Here is a 27,091-nt window from a genome sequence, read left to right on the forward strand (position 1 = left end):
ATAAGCCAGGCTTGCTCACAGTCTATGCCCCTTCAAACTGCCAGAAATTGGCACCATCAGGCACGACTGTCCTTGTCAAGCAGTGGGGAAAAAGTGTTTCAAACGCCTTGGCTTGCGCAGCAGCCATGTCATGTTTGCATTCCAAATTTCTCCCAAAAATCCCCGGGCAGTGAGGGCATTGCCTTCCCTTCGTGTAAGGTCAGGCTTCTGCTGTGCCCATTCAGCAAACAATGGAATGGACTGATATCCAGAATTTAAAAGAAGCTTCTAAAGTACTGCCAGTTTTTGTAGCAATAAAGTGCTACTTCAGCCTCTGTTAAGAACAGTAATGAAGGTTTGCGCTGCTTCCTCCTGAAATGAACTTACTCTATGTATTTAAAGGAGTTCGCAAAGTTACAGCCTGTGTTGTGCCTTTTTTGCCGTATGATCAAAGATTGAGCCGTTACATGGGATGTGCCAGTTCTTCATTGATTGTGTTAGCCCTGAAAAGGTATCTCAGGCCTGCCACTGCAGTGTCTAGGCACAATTTGTTAACTGCCCTGACGACCTGGTAAGTGCACTCAGTGGCCAGGCCCTAACCTTCCCTTTTCTTACATGTAAAGCACCCCATGGTAGGCCCAAGTTACCCTGGGCAGGGTGCAGTGTATGTGAAAGGTAGGACATGTACCAGTGTGTGTAACATGTCTTGATAGTGAAACACTGCCAATTTAGTTTTTCACTACTGAAAGGCTATCTGTCTCATAGGATAGAAGGGGAAATACTTTCTAACATCTTACAAGTATAACTCCCCATTGAGACAAGAAGGAGAAATAAAGTTTAGGCTCTCTGAACTAAGAATTTCATAACATCTTTTAGTAAAGATGATTTTTAAATTGTGAGTTTGAAAATGCCACTTTTAGAAAGTAGTTAAAGAGAACAAGGGTACCCCATTAGTAAAACCTGGGGTTGAAGTATTTATAAAAATAACAATGGTTTTGGGTGGCCTCAAAAAGGTCCTAGTGAAAATGGAGTATAACTTTAGTTATGAAATCAATCCTGGGAGAAGGTTTTTGCAAGGTACCATACACATAGAGTACTTTATTAATATTTTTGCAATTAAATATTTTGTATTTCAGGTGCTCACACATGTGACAAAGTGCTTATAGTGACTGAGTGAAAAAATATTAAAACAACTATATACAAAGTGTCACAAACAAAGTTATTCCCCACAGAAAAATATATACAATGGGATTGGGGAGTTTCCTTGAATGGGTCGACGGCGTTTCGATCTAAACAATTCTAGATCATCATCAGGACGTGAGCTTTCTTCAAAAGTATACTGGCAGAAGTATTTTCATCAGATATTTGAAAGACAGGGTTCTGCGGCTGTTGTAACTAAATCCAACTGCACGGTGTCTATGTAGCAGAGCTCAAGAAATTAAGTCTTCGTATATTTTGGTGTACTTTATAGCGTTTCCAACATTGTCGATGGTTTGATATTCTATTCGGAATATAATGGATGAAGAGCAAAATCATGCGAATTCTGATCCGAGATTAATGGCTGTACAGAGTCCCGATGGGAATTAATCACCGTGGTGCACGGCACTGCTATCTGTGCCTCGCTGCTTCGATTGAACGCCGAAGCAGTCAGCACTCAGTCACTATAAGCACTTTGTCACACGTGTGAGCACCTGAAATACAAAATATTTAATTGCAAAAATATTAATAAAGTACTCTATGTGTATGGTACCTTGCAAAAACCTTCTCCCAGGATTGATTTCATAACTAAAGTTATACTCCATTTTCACTAGGACCTTTTTGAGGCCACCCAAAACCATTGTTATTTTTATAAATACTTTTAGAAAGTAGGCATTTTCTTGTTCAACCATTCTGTGAGCCTCTGCCTGTTTGTGTATTGACTGTCTGGTTTTGGAGTGACAGGGGCTGGTGATGTGCCTTCACTGTAGGCAGCCACTGGGGGTTGAGGAGTGCCTGGCCCTTCATGGATGACTCGGAGCTGAGATGAATAGACCTTGGCTGAATCTAGAGTAGTGAGAAGAGTTTTACTTGCACTTGAATAGGGCCTGTCTCCCTTGCACAATGCTGTCTCCACCCCCTGTGGTCAAATTGCAACAGTGAGGCCAGAACTGGTTTGGACTGGGCTCAGAGACCCCTGAAACCCCAGAACTTTGGATTACTTATGGATTCAAGAAGAACATTTGCGGAGGAGGAGTGAGCCGAGAGGAGGAGTACTGCCTCTTTGCTGTGTGGGGTTTGCTTGCAGTTGCCATTTCTGCTAAGGAAAGTACAAAGACTGGAACTTGGCTGTTAACCTGCTTGAAGATCTGCAACGGTCTGTGTGTGCTGGCCTCCTGTTCAGAAGTCTAAGGGACACAAAGATGTCACCCCCAGCTCCCCTATACTCTGTTGCTAAGAGTTCTGACCTGCCAGGAGGTGCCTGTTCCAGTTCTCTGGAGGTTGTTTAGGCTGTTTGGAAGCAGGAAGAAAAGAAGAACTGAAGGAAAAAAAAATGCTTCGCTTTTCTTGTGGCTATTTTTCCGCCGCAGCACTGCTGTGCAAGAAGAATCTCCGCGCATCGCCATGCCAGAACCAACACAGCGCCGGTCGAGGCTGCAAGAACTGACACAGAGGGATCGCAGCTGAAGAAACTGACGCAGCGGCACTCTACTTATCAGTCACAGAAGCCTCCCGGATTTCCATGCATCGCACCTGTGTGGAAAGTTTTCCAGACGCATCACCTGCGAGCCAGAATCATCTTGCAGTCGACTAATCACCTCCCCCGACAGACCAGATTTGACGCATCACTTCTCCTGCCTGCCTGCAGCAGAACTGTTGCATCACCTCCCCAAGGTCTCAGGACCTGACGCATCTCTTTGCTTGACGCTTCCCATCTCTGCGTCTGTTTGTCCTTGTGAATTTTGAGGCATCTACAGGTACTTTGTCAGCCCAGTAACCCATCCTCACAAGACTGGGTAGACGCATTGTCCACTTTTTAAGAAAAAGATCAATATTATTCTTAGTTCTTTCCCGCAACACAATATTAAAACATTATGACAATGATCCAGACACCAATCCTAAACCTACTATTCCTCTTTTAGAAGAGTTCACTGCACTCACCTCAGATGAAGTCTCAACGCCCCTTTTTAAGATTAAGTAGGGTTCCCCAGTAGCCCGGTCTCACCTCGGTTTATTTCAACCGCGGCCCCCTCACTCTTCAAAAACCTCACCGAACTATTTAACATGTCCTTCGCCCAAGCAACAGACCCTGTTATATAGAAAACAGCAAGGGCCAAACCCATTCTGAAAAAACCTTCTATTGATCCAAAGGAACCCAGTAATTATCACCCAATTTCTTTGCTTCCTGATTTTGGAAAGGAACTCGAATCCTTAGTCAATAAGCAGCTCACCACCCACTTAGAGAGCCATGGATTGTTGGATCCTTCGCAATCAGGGTTTAGGGCTGCCCATAGCACTGAAACCTTGTGGGTGGAGGTTGTTGACAATATAAGACTTGCCCAGGACATCGAGCAGTCAGCAATGCTTGTCCTGTTGGACCGGTTGACCGCTTTTGACACCATCTCCCATAGTATTTTAGAACAATGGCTCTAGGAGATGTAGTCAGGGGTTCAGCCCTAGATTGGCTAAGAAATTACCTAACTGATCGAACCGCCACCATACCACTGGGCACCCTGGTTTCACGTAGTCAGCCAGTAAAAATAGGAGTCCCCCAGGTATCCATCCTAAGTCCCATGCTCCTCAATCTTTATGTGACACCGTTCACCTTTAGCCAAAGTGATCAGGTGCTACGGATTGGATATGGTGTTGTATGCTGATGACACCCAGTTACTGATCACCCTTAGCTCCAACCCAACTAACAAGAGGCTGTGATTCAAAACTTGTATGACCCATATTGTTAACTGGATGAATGCTAACCGTCTCCAACTCAATGGTAGTAAGACCGAGGTCATCCTTTTTGGTAAGGCAAAGTAATTTTGGTTGAACGACTGATGGACCCAGAGCCTTGGCCCCTGTCCATCCCCCAAGCCTATGGTGCGGAACCATGGAATAAAGATTGACAATCAGTTTTCCACGAAAGAGAATATAAATCATATAACTGGTACCTGCTACAGATTAATGCGTAGCTTACGTAAAATCTTTCAATGGATTCCAATTGAATCAAGGAAGCCGCTTGTCCAGGGACTAATAAATCGGCTCGACTACGGAAATGCCCTGTTTGCGTCCACAATGAGGAGCTCTATTCCAGACTTCAAGTCCTGCAGAACACTGCTGCTAGGCTGGTACTAAACCTCCCATTGAGGTCTCCATCTGCGTCCAGTCTGAAAACTCGCCATTGGCTCCCTATTAGGAAACAAATCAGTTTTAAGTGTATCTGTCTGGGACACAAGAGCATGTACAGGAATCAATCAATCAATCAGCAAAATTTGTATAGCGCGCTACTCACCCACTAGGGTCTCAAGGCACTGGGAGGAGGGGGATTCGCTACTGCTCGAACAGACAGGTATAGAGTTGTTTCCGGAAGGAGAGTTGGTCCTGGGTCAGCCGTAGGTGGGTGGGGAGGGAGTTCCATGTCTTGGCCGCCAGGTAGGAGAAGGATCTTCCTCCGGCCTGGGTGACCGTCTTCCTGGTTTCGGTGGGGATCCACCGGAAGATCTTTCGGAGCATGAGCAGGGTGTTGAAACAGGATGACGAGACGGCGTTGACTTGCTTGGTCATCGTGAGGGACGAGTCCAGGATGAAGCCCAGGTTGCATGCATGGTCCGTTGGCTTGAGGGCCGTGCCCAGGGCAGGGGGCCACCAGGAGTCGTCCCAGGCCGAGGGGGATGGTCCCAGGATGAGGACTTCCGTCTTGTCTGAGTTCAGTTTCAGACGGCTGAGTCTCATCCATTCAGCGACGTCTTTCATTCCTTCCTGGAGGCTGGCTCTGGCGGTGGCGGGGTCGTTGGTGAGGGAGAGGATCAGCTGGGTGTCGTCAGCGTAGGAGATGATGTTTAAGTTGTGTTGGCAATGGCTGCAAGGGGGCTCGTGTAGACATTGAAGAGGGTGGGGCTGAGCGAGGATCCTTGCGGAACGCCGCAGATGACTTTGGTGGCCTCGGATCGGAACGGGGGAGGCGGACTCTCTGGGTTCTTCCGGCAAGGAACGAGATGATCCACTCTAGGGCCGTTCCTTGGATTCCGGTGTTGCTGAGGCGCTGGATCAGGGTGCGGTGGCATACGGTGTCGAAGGATGCTGAGAGGTCCAGGAGGATGAGGGCAGCTGTTTCCCCGTTGTCGAGCAGGGACCTGATGTCGTCGGTGGCTGCGATGAGGGCGGTCTCGGTGCTGTGGTTTGCTCGAAAGCCGGACTGCGAGGGGTCGAGGAAGGCGGAGAGTTGTTTGTTGACGGTCTTCTCGATGACTTAGGCAGGAAAAGGGAGGAGCGAGATGGGGCGGAAGGTCTTGAGGTCCGTGGTGGGTTTCTTCAGGAGGGCGCTGAGCTCGGCGTGTTTCCAGCTCTCCAGGAAGATGGCGGACGTGAAAGAGCTGTTAATGATGTCCCAGAGTTGGGGTGCGATGAGGGAGTTGGCTCTGTTGAAGATGTGGTGTGGGCAGGGGTCAGTTGGGGAGCCGGAGTGGATGCTGTTCATCGTGCGGGTGGTGTCTTCGGTGCTCACCGGGGTCCAGGTGCAGAGGGTGGTGGTGGTGGGGGGGGGCGCTGGTTCGGTGGTTGGGTGCGTGGTCTGTGCGCCGAAGCTGTTGTGTATGTCGGCGATCTTGCGGTGAAAGAATGAGGCGAGTGAGTCGCAGAGGTCTTGCGAGGGTGTGATGCCGTTGTTGCAGGCGCTGGGGTTGGAGAGCTCTTTAACGATGCTGAAGAGTTCCTTGCTGTTGTGGGTGTTGTTGTCCAGTCGTTCTTTGAATGTTGTCCTTTTGGTGGCACGGATCAGCTGGTGGTGTTTGCGGGTGGCGTTTTTGAGGGCGGTCATGTTTTCTGATGTCTGGTCGTGGCGCCAGGCTTTCTCGAGGGTGCGGCAGGATTTCTTGGAGTTTTTGACCAAGTCACAGGAATGGCGGTAGATCCTTCTCCCATCTGGCTTCTGCTTTTTGCAATGAACTTCCGTTACAGCTCTGAATGATCACAGACCACAAGCAGGTCTGCAGGGAATTAAAAACGTGGCTATTCTGATCGCTTCTGACTGCCATTTCTGTTCAACTGGCCTTCAGCCCTTCCAGGAGTTTAACGCTAGTGCTATGAGACCTTTGGGTGATATGTGCGCTCAATAAATCTCTTTGACTTGACTTTGTGAAAAATCACGCCTCCATATTTTTCTATTGACCCAGTTGCTTTAAAACTTATTAAAGTCATATTCTTATTACATGAATGTTGGATTTTTGTTGCTTTGTTCTTGTTGAGTTTAGGTAAAGATACTTTATTTTCCAAACTGGTGTGGTCTTATCACTGTATTACTGTGTGTTTTGACGACAAATACTTTACACATTGCCTTTGAGATAAGTCTGTCTGCTTGTGCTAAGCTACCCAGGGAGCGTGCAAGGGGGTTATCTAAAGTGTGTATCCCCCCTACCCTGACTAGAAGCCATGGTCTCTATTTGGACAAGGGTACCTACTTCTGCCACTAGAGCCCCCAGTTTCTAACACTGACAAAGATCTATTCTTTTCTGAGAGGTAATGTAAGGTTATTACCAGCTGAGTGCGGGGTTGTGTGCTTTTAATGGACACTTATAAAAATATCTGCATCTCTATACCGTCTGATTCTGTATTACTAAAATGTATTTTTTGAAAGCGCTTTTGACTAAGAACAAAATATTTTTGATCTTATGCTAGTTGTAATTCAAGTTTAAAATAAATACTTACACATTTACAGTGCTATATGTCCCAGGCTGGGACCTCGTACCACTAAAAGTACAGGCCACTTGGTGCGACACCTGGACACCTGCAGTGATCGGAGTAATGAACATTAGTCTTATAACGTAAAATTGTTTATTTCCCTTAGTTTACTTGTATTGCTTTTCATTTCAGGCGTGTGCCTTATTTTATATTCAGTTACTCGAAAGTGGAAGACAAGCATTGGAGATGCAGTAGGTCTCGCATTTGCTTATGTTAGAGTTATTGGCGTTGTAAATGTCTAAAGCTATCCTGTACGACACGATCCTAGAAGGAAACTTCTGTGAGCGGCCAAGCAGTCATTTTCTAACAGAGCATGAAAAATAGCTGTATTAATGATAACATGCGACATGAACGGACACACTGAACAAAAATATTGAACGTCTTTGGAATTATAAACTACTTAATGAAGACGGTTCTAATGACGTACTGTACATGACACACAATACACACTGCAATGTCATTGTATTAGTGAAATTATTTAAGTTTTTTGATAGTACCCGGAGACGTGTTAGGGTGGCACAGACAGCGCAGTTTATAGTTGTATAAACGCGAAGGTTTAACGCTGTATTAACGCTGCAAACAATAGAGCGTGCCCTGAACACATCTGTGCATCAAAATATAACAGGAATTGTATGGGGCAATTTACACAGGCTGTAACAGGCGGCCATGGTCACAAAAACGCTAAGACAACGAACACCAGCTAATGCTAACAGAGAAGCACATTTAAAAGGAGGCTTATAGTAATGCCCGTACTCCGGCTTATCAGCTACACGATTTGAGCACGGAGCGTGCGCCTTGAAGCATTGCACCAAGGCGATGTACGAAAAACTGAAAACTGGAAAACTCTGCCCCTTGGTGGTGGTGCTGCTGGCAACTTGAGAAGATACACGAAGCATTATTCATCCACATGAGCAACAAACTGCACTCTCCCCTGCCCGCACATACACTGTCTACAGTGGCCTTCGCGTGCACAGAAGAATCCAGCACTGAGTCTGGCAATCAATTCATCTTCCTTGAGGCGCTCTGATGCATAAGTCGCCTCAAGAATTCCATTTGAAGGGTTGGTGTTTAAGACAGCCCTCAGAATCACCCCGATCACCAAAACCTGACAGTGTTCTCTGTTGCACCAACCCTAGGGCAGTAAAACACAAAGGGCAGTGTTCGCTAGCATTGGCACACGACTGGGCAGTTAAGTGCCGCTGCCGAGGGTCCTTTTTGAGGTTTATACGGTGCTGATTTATATTTACGACCCCCGGGAAGGGGTGTGGGCGGAGGAAGAGGTTTCAGGTTACACATTGTTTTTATGGAAGGTGAGAGCCAACTTACTTGGTTTGATGGGAGGATGGTGGCAACACACCTCCTTGCAGTCCTCCATGGTCAGCATTTTTTTTTTGTGGAAAACAGCCCCGACCTATGAAGTACTCGGGTGCGGCTGTGTGTGCGCCAGGGAAGCTGTCTCAGTAGGGCTGACACACACGACGGGGGTGGGGGTGGCTCTGAAGCTCTTTGAGCCCAATGGGCATTGCGCGCCTAGGCACCCCAATGGAGGCATTCAAGTGGGCAGAAATACTTTGACCCCTTTTCTGAAAATGTAAATGATTCAACTTTGCTTTCTCAGCGCTGTAGTATACAGCGTCCTACAGTGATGAAGCGCTTCTAGCCGCCCTGGATCTCTGGGCAGCATGAGTCTGCCATCGGGTTCATATCAGATGCAGGCCTCGTTCCATTAGGCTTAGAGAGACACTAAGCTTTCTCAGAGCTGTAGTATACAGCACTCTACAGTGATGAAGAACTTCTAGCCGCCCTGCGGGCTCAATCTTTGAAAAGCATGTGCCGTGCCTACTCCAGGCATCGTATCCTAAGAGAGATCCTGCACGGTCTCGTCTCAAACCTGTAGGCTTTAATTGGTACAGCGCCTACAGTACTGAAGCTCTTTTAGCAGCACTGCCCGTACCGTAATCTGATGAGAGGGGCAAGTTGTTTTCCCCAGGAAGAGTGCAGTTTTTACGAGTTAGGTGAACCGCACGTCTGGGTGCGCGCGGCTGCTAATATTTCTGATGTAAATGAAAAAAAAATACTATTTGGGTGAGCCGCGCGCCTACTGTCATTAAAACTAGCTATACCGGCAAAACAAAACTTAACCAGGAAGTCAGGCATCCTTGCCCGTGACATGGGCGGGGCCTGTGACGCGGCCGGAAGAGGCCGGTGTTGGTCGTTGATGCGGGGCTCCCATCATGGAGGGAGAGCCCCGCGGTAGCGTGAAGATCCAGAGAAGTGCCCCGCGTGTGGAGATGCGCCGGAGAAAAGGAGCTCAGCGAGGCGACGCGACAAAAGAGCATGGTGAGTGGAGGGGGGGATATGTGTGTCTGTGTGTGCGCGCGTGTGTGTGCGCGTGAGCCCCGTGAGCCCCGTGAGTGGTGGGGGACGGGGGTGCGTGTGCGTGTCTGCCTGTGTGTGTATGTATGCCTGGGGGGGAGGGGGGCGAGTGTGCGCGCGTGGGAATGTGTGTGCGCATGCGTGACTGTGTGTGATTGAGAGAGGCTGCGAATGCGAGGCAGGGGAGGTGCACGGCGCCGTGCGCGCCCTCAAGGAGGAATCTGAGACAGCGAGGCTCGTGCCTGAACGCTGTCTCACATTCCCCCAAACACGCCGGCAATAGGTGCTTCGCTGCTTCGCGCTCGACCTAAAAAACAAAATTGTTACTTTCTGTTTTTTTCAGCCACACCTTTATGTTCCTCTCCCTACACTCACTGACCCCACTCCCATTGCACACAGGATCACAATTTGTCTGATGCAATTCAACCACTGCGGAAAGCACTCTATTTCCAGTCCCCTAACTAACTTGCCTCTCACGGAATTGGTGTAAATTTAGGAGAACGTTGCCGTCGAGGGGCCAATTACTGTTACATTCTCTTCAGCCCCATATATATTCATTGAACAAAGTACCATTTCATACAGCAACCAGCTATATCATCCGTAGCTGTCGATATAAAAACAATATGTTTACAGATTGCAACCAGTTACAATCTATTTCAATGTCTGTAGAGACGTGATGTTTTGGATTAAACTAAGAGAAAATAAAACACGCTTAGTACTACATCATCCTCTTAAAGAAGATGCCTCGATACTGGAGAGAATTGTATAGCTTTCGTACTCAAAAGAAACCCTCAGAATAAGACGATTGTTATTGCCCACAAGTTGTGTATCCAATAAAAAAAATAATACAAAATATACAAGTACCTGAAAAGTACACTCCCAGTCTCTATATGACCGTCATATTTGACAGCACAGCTTCATAAATGGTCCACAATCCCAGTATGGAACTGCATAGACCCCTGGTGCTCCCATTCAAGGACACAACTGCAAATAGCTTTTTGGATCACTTCCATGGACGGTCAATTGAACAATTTAATGTGAACGAGGCACTCTGACTTCACAAAGACCGGTCTCCACTAGAATAATGCTGTCACAAAACATTGCAAATGACAATGAGGCGGGCGTACCCACAGGAATCAGCAGGGGCTACCCATACAAAAATCTGCAGTGCTGTGAAATTTACCACGCAGTAAACGCGGCTTATTATATATCCACTAGTATTTGCACCCCACGGATTGTCTCCTCACCTGACTGTCCTCGTGTATGATCCTGGCCGGAATCTCCTTGCGGATAATCTTACCAAAGATTGTATCACCCCCAGGCTGGGCGGCCTGCGCTTTACTAATCTCGTCACACATGCTGCTTGCTCCCTGTCACCGACAATTCAGCAAAACGCGCTCTTCCCCTTTCCCGCACACTGACTCCTGTGCTGTCTGTCACTCCACGGACGTCCAGCCCCGTGGTAAACACAGAAAGAGGACACAAAAGCAAAGGAGGCGCCATTTTGAAATAGGGTAATTTATTTTGAAGTTAAAGATCATTTTTCAGCACCTTATCCGTGTGTTATTATATATGTGTTTTGGAGCGAAACTTCAACGACAAACAAAGAGAAATTGAAGCAGTCTTGTTCATATCATTGACAAGACTTCCTGGCAAAATTATTTTTTTAGCTGTCACTGCTGCGGCCATATTAGGCATCATAAACGTATGCTAAGCCCTACTGCCACAATATGCCATTGACAACGTTTGACACCGTACCACTTTTATTACTCCGAGATGGGCTTCTAGTTACCTACCAGGGCTCTATCAGAAGGTGTCGTATTTTCTTACTCTCGGTCTAGTGTTTAGAGAGTTCATCTATGACTACACAGAGGGCGTGGCATTGGACAAGACCCGAAGACATTTGGGGCACATGGACGGTAGAATGAAGGTGAGCGATAAAGGAGATACGTGAGCGGAGGTAGTGTGTCATGGTGGTAAAGCCAGTAAAGAGTCCTGCTTTGCTCGGCCCTGAACACACTTTACCATCCCTGATTTAATTACCACACATTTTGCGATAGAAAGAGGACAGAATCGTTTGCCCATTGACTATTAAAATTATGATGTTTTTTTGTCACAAATGCATTTTAAAAAGTACACATATCTCTTCAGTGCCTGTGTTCTTACTATCCGAGGCCAACTTCCGCATTTTATTGGTTAGCCCAGCTTGAACGTGTCTACACTTCATGAGAGCTGCTTGCTTAAGGCGTGACACTTTCAAGTATGAACTTAACTACTTCTCTCCCTCTATGCGTTCCGGGCCTGGGCTGTGTTCGCAGTAGGCAATTATCCCAAAGTCTTCTAAAAGTAATTAAACAGGAGGTGATCCCTCCTCTGACATGAGAAAGAACAGGAAGTTCAAAAAGACAGCTTCACTCGCCTCTGGCCATATGAGACTAGCAACCCCAGTTGCATTTACAGTGTCTATTTATTTATATTAATTTAGCAGTTTTAGAATTTCAGACCTTTTATATGTAACATCTGTTTCCAAAAACTAGTGTCACACGGCTTCTAATGTTTGTATCAGCAGGTGGAATTGTGATACTATTGTGGAAGTTTTCAAAACTTGAACATGAAATGTACATACATTTTGGTTGTTGCTCAATTGAATTCATACATGTCTATTGACATGGAGGTATTGCAATTGAAACAAAATCATTATGATGTAGTTTAGTGCCTTATTCTAAACTTGGCCTCCGGCCTCATCATCATTTTTGTAAAAATGGTTACTGTATCATGATGTTCATTCTGTGTTTTTATTTCTCACTGACGCCACATGCAGCAAAATGTGCATTGTTTATTTTGTATGACATTCTCGAAGAACTCACTGGAGAAATCCTTTTGCTTCTTTCCAAGGCTATGCATTCTTGCAAACTGTGGGGCATATTATCAAGGACCGGTGTTAAAATTATCGCCGTTTTATCGGCAGGAAACTTGCGATAATGGGCTTGATAATACGCCCTTGTTAATTCCCATAGAAGCCCATGTTAACTTCAGAACATGGGCTTCTATGGGAATTAACAAGGGCGTATTATCAAGCCCATTATCGCCGTTTTATCGGCAGTTTCCTGCCGATAAAACGGCGATCATTTTAACACCGGTCCTTGATAATATGCCCCTGTCTTCCTCTCATTTACAATTGTTTCCTGTTGTGTATGTAACTAGTTTGTTCCGACTTCTCCCGATGACCTTAGATAAGAAGGGGTGAATCACTATTCATATAGTGGGTTAGTGCTTAAGTTTCAGGGTAATGTGACTTTTTTGAAGTATGAAATGTGATTTGCTCTAATAATGCTCATCCAATGCTGACTGTACAGTTTCCGTGATTTCCTATGCTGAAAATGTCTATAAAAACCCTTGAATTTGGAGGTGAACTAGATCTTTTTGGGTTTCTTTAGGAATGCTGAGTGATTTTCTTTAGATTTGTTGCAAAGTTCAGGCTTAGTCTATTTATCGGATTTCTGCCCGTTATTTCATTATTGTTTTATAACTGAAAGTCTTTATGGCAATTGAATTTCTGTACTTTTATTGATTCAATGCTGCGTTTACATTTTTTATTTTCCGTATTGCATAATAAATCTTAATAACCTTCATCGTTTTTCCTAATTTCTAATCTTAAACTACCTTTTTGAGTCAGTCCTAACTTACTGATTGTATTTTGGAATGCTGTTTTGAATCTTGTCTCTAGAGATTCATTACCTCATGGTTTATGAGGTTAACACTGTCCCCGACCTCTTCAAATCAGGTGCGCACCCACAGTTTTTGTGTCAGAAGTGGGATAAAGCGATAAGGTATCTCTTTGGAGATAATTTTTGTCTCTGATCTTCATTTTGTTTATACTCTCAGGAGTTTTAATTTGGATTATTTGCCGTGTTCCTGTGCTGTTTTCAAGCAAAAGGATGGTGAATATTAGTAGGGTAGAATGAATGCTCAGTAATTTGGCACGTTGCTGATTCATCATGGGATTTGTAGTTTCAAAGTACTGATTTGTGCTGAATAACGAATTATACTATTATACTATATGTGAGATATTAGTCTTTGTGTTTTAGTTTGTGGTTCATTAGGTGGTTTAACTACTGTGATTTTTTTGTTTTTGGCATGTTTGTGAGATGGATAATTGGTAATCGTCGTTGTGGTTGTTATGGTGTATCAATACATTGAATTACATATGGGTCGAAAAAGCTGTTGAATTTTATGTTCATTGTTGGTTATTGTAATTAGATTCCTCGTAGCACAAGATCTTAAGATATAATGTTGAACATGTCTGCAGAATGGTGTGCTTTGTGAGGCACCACATTGAATTCTTCATCTAGACGTAATGTGTTAATAAGAATCTGCAAACTTTAGACGGAATATATTTAATTTAGACTGTTTTTTTTGTAATTCTTTGGTGTACACGCATAAACACGCCACTCAGCGGTGGACTAGTGTGTGTGTGTGTGTGTGTCTGTCTGTCTGTCTGTCTGTCTGTCTGTCTGTCTGTCTGTCACTGGCATGTTTCCTCTAGGGTTCTTTCAATACCAGAAATTTGATTTCCAGAGACATACAATAAATGAGAGGAAGCCGCAACCTAGACATACTCAATTTGAAGCATCAAATGAATGGGATCGAGTGGCCTTAGAGAAGGAGAAAAGAAAATAAAGAGGCAGTTTAGGAGACAGTGAGTGAGTGGTTAGGATCCATGTGGGAGATTCAGAAAAATGCATTGAGAAAAGATACATTTCAAGGTGTCAATGTATTTCCTGCAATAGTTAATAAATCAGACAAAAAGAAAAATGATGATTCTAAAAACGAAAATCAAAAAAGCGACAGAATTGATTCAGATAAGAAGAAGAATTTCTTGAATGATCTCTTACATTCCAGGCCTCCTCCATGCACAGACATAGGGACCACCATACCTGATATGGGTGCTTGCGAACCAGGTATGAGTTTACAGGAAATAACAGCACTCTCTACTAACAGTGCTCTGCCTGGGCGTGCATTACCAGCTTTACCTGGTCCTAGTGTAATTATAACTGCAGTGGATACAGTGATCTCTTTTGCTGAAGTTGTAGCTAGTATACCTCCTGAGAAGACAGAAATTAATATAGAATGAATTTTGCAGGGATTAGATGAACAAGGACAGACGAATAATCGTTTCACAAGACTGGTGTTGGACTAAATATGAAAATTCTATCCCATGAACGATCTATTTATTATGTGGGACTGATGAATTCTTAATTTAGGTCAATGGCCTAGCACCCCACATGTGTCCCATGAATGCCTAATTGTGAGTCAAAAGTCTGTTTGGAAAATTCGTTTTTCTCTTATTTTAAATATTTTTTTATTATTGGTTGCAAACTCTTAATACATGATAATATCACCATTTATACCCCACTAAGACACCCACCCCGCTACACAATTAAATATTCATCCGTAATGCTATACATATATCATATTCAATCAAATTCATACAATTGATACCCAGAGGGACAGAAATAAAGAAAGAAATCACAAAAAAATATAAGCAAAAGCACTTTAGGGACAGGTAAAGTACCGAAGTGCTTATGTAAACCCCAGATTAAAGTGCATCGCGCCAATCCTCAAGAACCCCTCACATCAACCCAGTCTAGTAGCGGTCCCCACCTCCTCAGTCCCTTCCTTTTGTTACGACTCCCCTTCTTTGGAAAAATAGCCTTCTCTAGGTTACAAACAGCCAACACCCTGGCTAGCCATTGTTGGAACACCAGTGGATTACTGTCAAGCCAAGAAGAGGCAATACATAGACGAAAAATAGTCATGACAGTGAAGATTCACTCTCTATCTGAATATTCAATTTGATTGATAAAAATTCAGTAATCTGGGTCTTAATGAGCGATAAGGACGAACAGGTAGCAAAGATATGCTCAATGTCAGCACCCCTAAGTTAACATCTAAGGCAACAGGAGCCTTACCATCCCTCCATTTGATAATCCTATTGGGGGTATAGCATAAATTGAAACATGTTTTATAATATTGAACATGTAGTTTTGCTGATATGAACGATGTCTGAGCGAGAGAGAAGGATTCCCGAAAGCAGACATCTGAGATGATCAGTTGTTCTTGCCATCTCTGTGAGTGCTTATCTAAGTCATCCTTCATGTATCTGTTAAGAAGGGAATATATGATCCCTATTGAGGGTTTACGTTCAGCCAACAAAGCATCCACCAAATTATACTGCTGAAATAAATTCCCCCCCTGTGTAATTGAAAATCTCTTACTTGAAAAAGTCCTTCTGACTAAGTTCAAATTCTTCTCTAATCTCTTGAAATTATTTTATCCCTCTACCGGTGAAAAAACGGCCCACTCTATTTAAGCCGATATTAAGCCACCATGACATATATTCCTGGGACATTCAAATTGTTATTCAGAAGAGTATAAAAATTAAGTCGACCCAGACCCATCCACTTACAAACTGTGGACCAGATCTCAAACGCTTTCCGTAGAGTTTTAAAACGTACACGCTTGAAATAGCTCAATTCAATTTGCCTCCATAGATTCGCCCATGCCCCTTCACCTATTAATAACTCAAACGGTGAGAGAGAATAGTCAACACCAGCGTGCCCCAAGGTTTCATCTAGAAGAAGAGCTCCAAGATTTTGTAAAACCGTACCCCAATAGTAAAACTTTAAATTTGAAAGTCCCCACCCTCCACAGTCTTTAAGGAGCCTTCGAAATTTCATAGCACGTCAAGGTTTAGCATAAGCCCACACGAATTGGGAGATTATTTCATTTAACTTTTTAAACCACATATTCCCTATCCCTTGCGGAATAGACTAAAAAAATAAAGAATCTTGCGAAACAAAATCATTTTAATAACGTTGCATCGACCGGCCAAAGATAGGTGCAAATTAGTCAGCCTCTGCAGGTCTTTCTTAGATTTTTCAATCAACGGTTCAAAGTTATCCCCAATAATATGATCTAAATCCTGCGTAATAACAACTCCCGGGTATGTCTCCCTCGTTGCCACCCGCGAATCATGCAGAGGTAGCGAGCTATTTACCAGGATTACAGTTGTATCCCTATTCAGGGAGTAGCCCGAGAAACGTCCAAATTCCCTTGCTTCTTTCTCTAGTTCTACAATTGCGATAGCAGGCTCAGGTGTGATTACAGCAATGTTGTCTGCATAGGCGAGCGTTTTGGTATCCCACCCGTTATATGTCATAGGGGAAATCCTTACATTGGACTCTAGCCTACGGATAAAGGGATCAATATAAAGAGAGAACAACAGTAGGGAGTAGGGAGCAGGGACAGCCCTGCCTCCTCCCTCTTGAAATTGCGAATGGCTCTTCGCCTGCAACAAATACCGTGGCCTCAGGTTTATGGTATAACGCCTTAAGTGCTTGCCTGAATTCGGAACTCTATATTTACTTGTACGAGCACTTTTCACAGGTAGCCCCAGGAAAATCTATCAAACGCTTTCTCGGTGTCTAACAGAATTAAGGCCATAGGGTCTCCTGTGACCTGTGCAGCATCGTACAGTGCTATTTCTCTCCTAATGCAGTCCATAGTGCTTTTCCCATGTATAAATCCGTGTTGCCGGCAACGTACTACTTTATTAATAATAGGGGACAAGCGGGAGGCTACGATTTTACAATAGATTTTGGTGTCCCCATTTATAAGCGTAATCGGTCTATAGGACCCGAGCTCCCTCATAAATTTGTTCTTTTTTGGGAAGACCACAATCTTTGCTTGAGACCATGAAGGAGGAGGTTTATTGCTTTCAAATATATGTTTAAACAGTCTGATAAAACAGTCCCTAAGTTCTGAGGCAAATGTTCTATAAAATTCTGTTGAAAATGCCATCTTTGCCAGTGGCTTTCACGGTCACCAACGAGGTGATAGCAATTAGAATCTCTTCCCACTGAGGGGCCCTTCCAAACCAGCCTGTTTTTCTTCATCAAATTTCATGATTACACTTGTATCTGAATAATTAGACATGTCATCCTGATCCCCTGTACCAATTTCCAGACACAGCTTCTGGTAAAATCTTTTAAATGCTGATCTTATACCCGCTGGCTCAGAAATCATGCCCAAGTCTGGATCCCTGATCTCCCTAACTTCATTCTAGCCAATCTTTTGCCTGGTCCTTATGGCTAGTGCATGCCCAACTTGTTCCCCATATTCATATGCCTGCTCTCTATGAACTAGAAATTGTGCTGCTGTCTTCTTTATTGCTATATCATTTTTGATTGTTTTAGCGATCATGACCCCAATCTGTGATTCTTGGCTATCGCCCCCCCTGTTGTATAGCTGTTATTAATTTCTCTTCTTCCAGGGCTAAAGGGCATATAATAAGGCAAAGATGCCCCTAAAGGCAGCAGGGGATGGTTCTTTGGCCAGTCTGATTAAACTGCTTCTCAGGTGGCATTCTCCGGGGAGGAACCAGAGAGACCGTCAAAAGAAGGTATTACGGAACCAGCCGGTATGCATCCGCAATCTCCCTTTGTAGAGAGTGATCTTTGGAGGACAATATTGCACACAGTCAGGCAAGTTCAAGATGAAACCAGGAGCTCCAGTCGACGGGCGAGGCTCGCCACAAAAAACGGCATGGGACTGTGAAATAAATTAATAAAACTTGCTCAGATATTGCCGGCAGACTGACCATGGTGGAAGAACGCACCGAGCATCTGGAATCCGAGGTTAAGGCTTTGAAACTGCAAGAAGCTTCACAGGCAGCAACGATGGTTGATGTCCTCTGGAAGCTTGAGGAGTACGAAAATAGACAGAGGCGCAAAAATGTGAGAGTCCTCGAGGCATCCGAGGGGGTGGAAGGTCCGAACGTATGCACATTAATTATATCTCTTTTCAAGGGTGCCTTCCCGGAGAAAACTAATTGGGACTTGAGCATAGAGATCCAACGGGCCCACCGGTTCCCCCTAATAATCAAGAAATTTTAATCCAATGACGCAGATAGACCCAGGGCGATCTTGGAATATTTTGGTAATTTTTTGTTGCGGCAAGAAATTTATGACCAAGCACGTCCCATTGCAAAGAAGGATTTTGAAGATATCTTTTTTTTTGTAAGACCTGACTTTGCCTATGTTACGGTAGAGATGCGGTGGCGGATGTGACATTTGTTCAACCCTTTTCAGCAGCTTGGAGCGGAAGTCTATGTCCTAAATCCTGCTCGCCTAAGAGTGACTTATAAAGGTCAGACAAAACGTTTTGCCTCCAAGTTTGGCGTTCAGGAGTATTTCAAAGAAAATGGTGGTGGTGGTGGTGAAGGAGTGGGCAAAATATAATGTGTTAAATGTATTCCTTGCCCCCGTGTGACTGAAACTCTCTGGTTTTACCTCCCTCTAGATGGTAATTATTGTGGGCCTTCAAGTATGAAGTAGTCTTTATATGTTCTGGTTGGCAAGGTTTTTTTTTTAATGTGAAGGCCTTTTTTCCCTCATCTTTTCCTTTGTATTTTTTACCTTTTTCATCCTTGCTTTTCTTTCTCTTTGTTTGTTTGTTGAGGAGAGTCGTGGGTTGGGAGCATCCGGAAATGCGCTCTTGCATAGGCACCATTATTCAAGCTTCTTACCTGATTGCTTATTTGGTAGGGGGAAGGGGGTTACCGGAATGGGGGGGGGATGGGGACGGCGCTACACGGGAGGATATTGGGATATAAGAAAACACAAGTCGAGATAGAGAAACTAAGTACAGGAAGATTGTATGGGGTGGTTAATGGCAAGTCTATAATCATGAGATATATAACAGAATTTAGGAAACTGTGCCAATGAGTAGATTAAGAGTTGCCACGGTGAATATTTGTGGCCTTAATGACAAGGATAAAAGAGGCCAGGGTAGCCTTGGAACTGCAAGCGTTAAATGTGGATATAATATGTCTCCAAGAGACTCACGTAGAGGGAGCACTGTTGTCTCTGTTGGATACTCTGGGTTTCAAATTGGTTGTGGGCAGATGTCCAAGCATGCAGAGTTGTGGGGTAGCAGTCTTGGCTAAAATCAAAGATGTGGTCAGTGTTTTTCACGTAGTCGTAGTCGTACTGATAGTCTGGGGAGGTGGGTTCTTCTGGAATTTCGGTCAAATACCTGTATCTTTACACTATGCTCCTTATATGGGCCAATTCTTTTTTTTTTTTTTTTTTTACTAGTTTGTTTATTGATAACAAAGTTCCAATCATCACGTTACACATGTGATGATTAGAATTATATCGCAGATAATTCGACATTAAAACATTAAGTACAGAGTACAGAACATAGTTACGGACATTATATTGTGTCGAGCGTAAGATGCTTTTCACTAGCCATTTCCAATTCTACAGTTGGAGATACACATAGGTTTCCACAATATGCATTCCACCCTCTCCAGTTTCTGTCCCATTTCTTGGTGCATCCTCTGATTTTGAATACTTCTTTTTCCGCCACCATACATTTATCTAGCTCAGCCTATGAGTTTATCCACAACTGCCCCCCCACGTCATTGCAGTAGCTCTCTTCACCAACACATAACCCAAACTAACCAACTGTTGTTCCGCTTCAGTGAGGTCAGATGGTTCCCAAATATTAAGGAGCCCCAATGATGGAGTGAGGTAAATCTGTTTATTTAGTGCGTCTTGTAAGCATGTGGTAGCCCCCTCCCATAGGGGACGCAGGGATGGGCAAACCCAGATAGTATGATAAAAGGTAGCATCCCAGTTGCACCCCCACAAACAAGATACATCCTGCCGCATCCCTTATATGGGCCAATTCTTGATGATACTGGGCTATATGAGTGGTTGAATAATGAACTAGTTTCCTGGCCCGCTCCCATAGTTTTATGTGGAGATCTAAACATTAATTTGTCTACTAGCTGGCCGTGGGAGGAGCAATACAAATAGCATGGTACGAAGCCCAGGGTATTCCTTTCTCTTAAGAATATATGCAAAGATTACACTTTGTTAGATGTGTGGCAGAACAAGAGGCCAACCAAACATGGTTTTACCTTTTTCTCTACATCCCGTCAGTCTCATGCCCGTCTTGATTTTTTCTTTGTCTCACATGAATTAATTCAAGACTGCGAGATTGAGATTTTCCCCCGGGTCATGTCTGATCATAACACTTTGTAATTAAAGAGGGTGCCTCCTTAGAAAATGCTGTCAGTGGATTTTTTAGCGGGCCTTATTGGTAAATGATGAATATTTAATTCACATGAGATCTTGTCTAGAAATGTTCCTTAGTGAAAATTTGGGTAGCGCCTCCCGCAAAATAGTTTGGGATACATTAAAAGCCGGGATCCGGGGGGAAACTCTTCACTTTTCCCCAACTAGGGCGAGGAAGGGACAATTTGGTTTTCAATGGTTTTTTTAATTTAAAAAAAAGTTATTATGCTAAACTGGACAATTCTGTCTGGTAAAAGGCCATTGAATTGCAAAGGCGAGTTCTTTATCACTTAACGGTTTGCCTGTCATGTTTTATTATACTGTAATACATTATTTGAGTAGATTAATTAATGTGGTGTTGCTTTATCCGAGTTGTTGTTTTGAGAGTTTACTGAGAGGATCTTTGGAGTTAGGAAAATTTCAGCGGTATTCGGTCCCTAATAACTGACAAGACTTATACAGAATTTTGTATTTTATCTTTATAGTGGTTTCAACGACATTTTTAATTTTTTTTTGTTTTCTCTGGAGCTTCTCATCTTCTCTGTGGGCACTGATGTAGGCTATATTACCACAGCAAAGGCGTATCATCGTGTAAGTTCAATTTTGTGGTTCTGCTCTAGTTAAGGAAACCCATAATACTGCACCTTGGACAGGAAATATGATAATACACAAAAGTGTATTATATTCTCTAATGGGAAACAGTAATAAAGGCAACAAAAACTAAACTCATTTAATAATTAAATCATGGGCCTTATATAATGTTTACATTTGTAGGTGGCACTTATTGCATGGTCTTGAAAAAAATACCCACTTTTTTTGGACCGAGCATGAGTCAGGAATAACAAGTCTTTAATAATGCAAAAGGTGGCAATGGAAGGTTTGAGAGCGGAACGACTGGGTCCTTCTTCACTATCTGGTATTAGGGACAGTTGCAGTGATGTCTTGTCTAGTGCAGGATGAACATACCAGATGTATAATGAAAAGCATTTCTGTAATCATTAACAGCTCTACACTATCATCATGCTGTCAATAAATATAATTTCTTTGTTTCTCTTTAATCTGTCAAATCAATATAATTAAGACAACACGAAAATCAGTTAACAGCAAAGATATATTCACATGCTTGCTTTGCTTTACTGTTTTTCCTCAGGTCTTGCGACTTTTTAAATTGTTACACAGGACACGGCAGCAGGTTTTTATGAATGATGACCGAGCATTAGAAGGTAAGTGAATTACAGTTCCTACAGCAAAAGTTGCAAGAGCTATGCCAGCTTGTACTAAAACATAGCTGCCAAGGTTTCAGATTGCCATGTATGACATTTTCATAATTTTTGTGAAATTATGAGTGACATTTCAACAACTATGAGTGACACTTTCTCGCGAGCAAAAATCATGCAATGAAGACTAGGGAAACTTCTAAATAGCAGCCATTTGAGCAACAAGAAACACCAAGAAGTTCTTGAACCTGATGCAGAGCACAAGAAATGGAATGGCACTAACCCTAGTAGTCCCCTGAACAGCTTCTGCCTGAAAAATCTGGAGAGGATGATGAGAGGACTCAGGGGCCTCTGTGAATGTCTCAACTGTGTAAGTCAGTCAGTGCTGTGCGTGCAGCTGAGGCTGAGCTCTGTGTGACATTAAGAGTAGAGACACCCGTCACACGACACCATGACAAGTTAGCCCGGCCGACGACGTAACTACTGCATAACACACTACACATACAGACTGTCTGAGTCTCAGACTGGTATAGAGCACTGTCTGAGCACTGCAGGCTGCCTCAGACAGACGACCGTTACTAGTAAAATTCAACGAGTACTTACTGTGTTGTCTTCTAAGTTCTTCAACTTCTCTACTGTCTGCTAGCCACGGGTGACGGCGCGGTGGGCGGTGAGCCTCTGAGTGCTGTGCAGTGTCCGGGCCTGCCAGGTGCACACCACAATCTCTTGCGTGCACGACAGGCACGGAGGTTTTCGCGGACGGAAAGACAGCGTTATAAGAAACCATTAAAATGATGTAAGAATTAAAAGCGCTCCACTTATCTGCTGGCCAAAACCATGCTGGGAAATGGGCGCAAATTAAACAAATATAATAAAACAGAGGATAAAGGGGGAGGGTAGGGGGGGCTGCGCCAGAGGCCGAGGGGCGCTCTGTAGAGAGGAGTGGGCTTCTGATGCCTAATTATTGCCTCTGAAAGGCAGACGCTAATGAAGCAGTGAGGCCTGCTTGACTTTGCAGCGCTTTCCACCGCCTACTGGCGCCTTCTCGTAGGACCCGGACAAAGGCGCGAAGGATCCAACACCAACTGCAGTCGAGCCGGCTCGCAAATATGGAGGGGGACAGCCAGTTAAAACGCAGACTTCACTTCTCTGAGTGAGAGGGCAGGCCCGGGTCCCGGAAATTTTATTGGGCACCAGCAGGGTGTCTGAGACGTCATGATTGACCCTCACTAATCATGATGTGGACAGCGCGACTGCGCCGCGGCGGGAATCATGAGCCTACTCAGTTTTAATTTTGCAACAGTGTAGTACAAGCATGAAGCATTATTTCAATTTAGGCAAGCGGCACGGGCGTGCTCCGATGTCAATTACTCCCGGAGTCTGTGGGACCGGAGCGAGAGCAGTGCACTCAGCAGAGCAGCTCTGACCCTACCCCCCCACCAGCGCACACAGGTCATGCGCTGGCAACACCACCTGAGCCAGTCAGCGCGCACCGCGCACTAGCACCCTGGCGTTAAGCCATTTTTAGCGTGTGGCGTCACAGAGCAGAGTGGGCAAAATGCGTGACAATGCATTTCAGTGCCGCGATGCGGGAACACCACACTGAAATGCGTTAGCGTCACGCCTGGTGCGTGACACTTGACAGGACTGCTAAAAGATGGAAGGCGAAAGGACCAATGTGCCAGTTTTTTCACAGATCCAGATGATATACATTTTTTCATTACTTCTATGCACAGAAGATATTTTAGAGATATCTTTAAACAAACTTTTAGGCTTTACCGATGTACGTGGGGTTGCTGCTCAGAAGGTTTAACCTGGTCTCTGCAAAGTCGGAGAGGGTACCAGGTAGTGTGCCATGGGTTCTCTGATAAGAAGGCATACTGCCAGTGCTTTCTGTGATGTAAAAATGTTTTTGGAAAACCATTTTAGAAAAAGGGAGCAGGTTAGAGTGCTTGCAGGAGAGTTAAATGTTTCTTACCTAATATACACTATTACATCACACAAAAGGAGAGAGAGGGATACTTAGAATGCTCCTGTATGTGCTGTACCTGTTTATTGTGTGTGTTTGTGGAGGTCAGGCACTCTTCCAGCTTTGCCCCATATATTATGCCTGTTCTTTCTCTGTGAATCGTGCTATGCTACTACTTAGACTTGGGGTTAACTGAGGAGGACCAGGCCATTGTGCCCTTAGAATTGTTGCGTTTTCTGTTATTGTAGAATAGCCAGCTCTTTATTTGACAAAGACTTCTCAATATAGTAGTGCCCTTACCCTGTTTTACCACAAAGGAGAACCATCTTTGTCTCAAGGAGCTGGGAGACCGTTTCTGTGGTGCAGAGCCTCTCACCTGGAATTTCATACACTCAGTCTCCTGGTTACAGTTGGGTATCTCTTACCCGGAAACAAAAGTGTGGATTTAATAAAGTATCCTAAGTGTATTACTTATGTGGATGTACATGTAAACCAATCAGAAACGGGGATTCTCCGAGTACAGGGTCTACGAATGAAAGTCCATGACATCCTGTGCAGCTTTAAATTCCCCACATTTTTGTTTTTGAGTATTCCCCAGTACTTTTGTTTTCTGGCTACAGTTTCTAGGGCCTCTGATTCCAAAGGCATGGAGGTCTGCTGAGCCCAGCACGCCACCATCATTGGGAGGGCCTGCCATTCCAAATGGGGTCGCAAATTGCGAGTGGCTTATTAATATTCACGAGCCTCACAGGAGAGACCGTCTCGGCTCATTTCCTTCACGGAGGAGGAAAAAGTACAAGAGAAGCTTCTAAGCGAGCACTTCGTTTAACTCCTGAAAATATTTCTCGAGCGCCTTATTTTTTTTACATCAGTTGCCACCTTCAGCACCACGGTGACTGTACTTGTAGAATTTCGGTAACACCCAGGTGATGAACCGAATAAGGAAAGATACAGTGAGAAAATATATCAGTGCAGCGCACACACAAAAACGCTGAGACTGTGTGGAAGAGAGTTCAGGGTTTTAAAAATGTCCCTCAGTACGAAGAGTTGGTAGCAGTATATAATGCGTTTGAAACTGCACCTCGACATTGATGAATGGTATCCATGGGCGGAGCGGCAGCTTTCCTGAGGATCCAGCTTTTTTCTTCATCACTCTTCAAATGCACTTTTCTCTCAGATTTCACCTAGCAAGAAGTATGTCATATGTATTTAAAGAGCAGTAAATGAATAAAAGATAGACATGACCTGGATTCTGAGCGCACTCCCCGTGTATTTACATAAGCAATAACCACGATGCAGGACTGCCCTGTGCTAGGTGTGTTTGGACAGTTTTGCCCCGTACATGCTGCTCTGAAAACCCAAATAGACCTCAAACACATAAGGCCGGTCCGGTTCTTATGGCACCTGTCAGCGGTCTGAAAAAAATCTAAAAAAATACTGGTAAGTGTGTGAAACCTGAATCTGCTAAGTTGCCATGTGCCCCACCATCTTTGTAACTACAGCGTCCATTTCACCTCTGTCCCACTGACCACATACAGGTCGACCTGCACTCGAGCTGACCTTTGCCCCGCACCCATGCTAAAATGTTCCAGGAATGTTGAGATGGCAGATGACCTCGCCCGGGGGGTTCCATTCGTGTTCAAACTACACGGCAAGAGACAGGTGATGTGCCTAAGGCTTAGACTGCCCCATTCCAGCATCAAGCTCCGTGACAAAAGGCAGGTGATCCGTATCTCCATCCCACAAGCTATATGAACTTTCTGCATTCCTTCTCTGCGAAGGGAGTGTCCACGTCCTATAAAGGATGCTGCGTGCTCCTTGCAAATTGAACAGTCTCCCATTACCTACCTTCAGTGGGTGACGGATACTTTTCCATCTTTAGAGATTCCTGTGTAAGATTAATAAACCTGTGTTTCTTCACTCCCAGTGGTGTGGTCTCCCATTTTTGAATGTACTTGGAGGAAGCTGTGGACTTGGGTGTTTCCTGCACCGCCGGGTGGTCCACTTCTAAGACTCCCCGGTTCTACAATTGGCGCATAATCGTGGGGCTCCATTAGAGACTCGGTGGTCTCAGCTTGACGACCCGGAGAGGAAAGGAAGATCGGTAACTGAGGAGTGCACCTGCGGGTAGCAGACTGGAGTCTCCACAGCCAACGTTGCCTGGATTTTCTTCCCTCGACGGTGTCCTTGACTATGATGGCCCCAGTCCTGACTGAAATCCCTTCTGGTCCGTCTAGCCTGTCTGGAAAATAAGGAGGAGAACCACCCGGGAGCGGAGAAACACATTCGGGTATTCTGGAAGGGTCGCTTTAAGCGACATAAAAATAATTCTTATATACTGATTCAGTTACGCATGCATGTGTCTGTTTTTTCTGTTTTATGGTTTCTGATTCGATCTTTGCAAAGACCGAAGGACAGGTAATGTGTTCCTGATTGGGAACTGTCTGGTTTCTGAGAGAAATATTATTTAAGTACAGTGAAGATGCCTGTTTTTAGTAAGTTTTGTAAACTCTGTTGTTGTTGCTCGAACAGTCAGGATGTGTTAGAAGAAAGTCAGCCAGCCCCTCAAGAGGGGACCCCTAATAAAGAGATGTACATCAAATATGGTATTTCCAGTATAATTTATACTAAATTATGGCGGAAATACACAAAAAATAATGATGAGTTACAGTGGCCAGAATTCAGTTCTTTTGAGGTACCTAAACTTACATATTTGAAAGGGCAGCTGCATAGACGGGAGTTGCGAATGAGTATGTTTGATTCCTTTGGTCTATGGCGGAAAGAAATTAATTAAAGAAAGAGAAGAGCTCAATCTAGAGAGAATAAGACACTCAGAAAAACTGCTCAACAGGAAATGGCAGCCCTTAGAGGGCGAGAAATAGGGAGAAATATAGAAGGATGTGATAGGGAACACCGACTCAACACAACAGGACAGTACCCATTACTGCCCCCAAAAATTGACAAAGACGATGCTATGTTACCTTTTAGACCTTCGGCTTATCATGAGACACAGCAATTGATACAGCCGCAGCGAGCACCTACCCAGAACGCTCCCATTTCTGACGCCCCAACCCCACCGGCTCAGGTGGAGGTACCTGACCCAGAGACTGAAACCCTTGCCCCTGTAGTTATTCCTAAACTTGTGAAGAAATATGACAGAAAGGGACTCCGAAAGGAGGTTAGAGATTCAGACAGCAGTTATGATTCCGACCCGGGCGAATATAAAAGGTCACATTCTCCTAGACTCAGGGACGAGGAAAAGAAAAAAATAGATTGCATAGCTTACAAACTAATTGCAGACTGTGCCTCCCCTTCAGACATCCACGCCGCAGCAGAGAGCCAGGTACATTAGACAAGAAAGAGCTATTTTTTAGAAAGAATGGCTTACCACCTTATGACCAAACAGGAGGACCAAAGGGTGGAAGTACCGATTCATTTCCGGAAAATATATAGGCGCTTGCACGATAGTGAATCTG

The 27,091-nt window shown here is 44.3% G+C and overlaps 2 protein-coding genes across 2 annotated transcripts in view; one reads left to right on the plus strand and one right to left on the minus strand.

The window, feature by feature from the left end:
• The window catches only part of HINT1 (histidine triad nucleotide binding protein 1), a 46,641-nt gene extending 35,923 nt beyond the window's left edge, over nt 1–10,718 (minus strand). The window contains exon 1 of the mRNA XM_078677379.1: nt 10,530–10,718. Coding sequence (XP_078533505.1) covers nt 10,530–10,640 — 111 coding nt within the window. The 5' untranslated portion in view covers nt 10,641–10,718. The remainder of the gene's footprint in view (nt 1–10,529) is intronic.
• A 122-nt stretch (nt 10,719–10,840) lies between these two features.
• The window catches only part of LYRM7 (LYR motif containing 7), a 110,979-nt gene continuing 94,728 nt past the window's right edge, over nt 10,841–27,091 (plus strand). Inside the window, exons 1-2 of the mRNA XM_078675616.1 lie at nt 10,841–11,212; nt 21,580–21,652. Coding sequence (XP_078531742.1) covers nt 11,195–11,212; nt 21,580–21,652 — 91 coding nt within the window. The 5' untranslated portion in view covers nt 10,841–11,194. The remainder of the gene's footprint in view (nt 11,213–21,579; nt 21,653–27,091) is intronic.

Source organism: Lissotriton helveticus, chromosome 2_1, assembly GCF_964261635.1.
Source record: "Lissotriton helveticus chromosome 2_1, aLisHel1.1, whole genome shotgun sequence".
Taxonomy (NCBI): domain Eukaryota; kingdom Metazoa; phylum Chordata; class Amphibia; order Caudata; family Salamandridae; genus Lissotriton; species Lissotriton helveticus.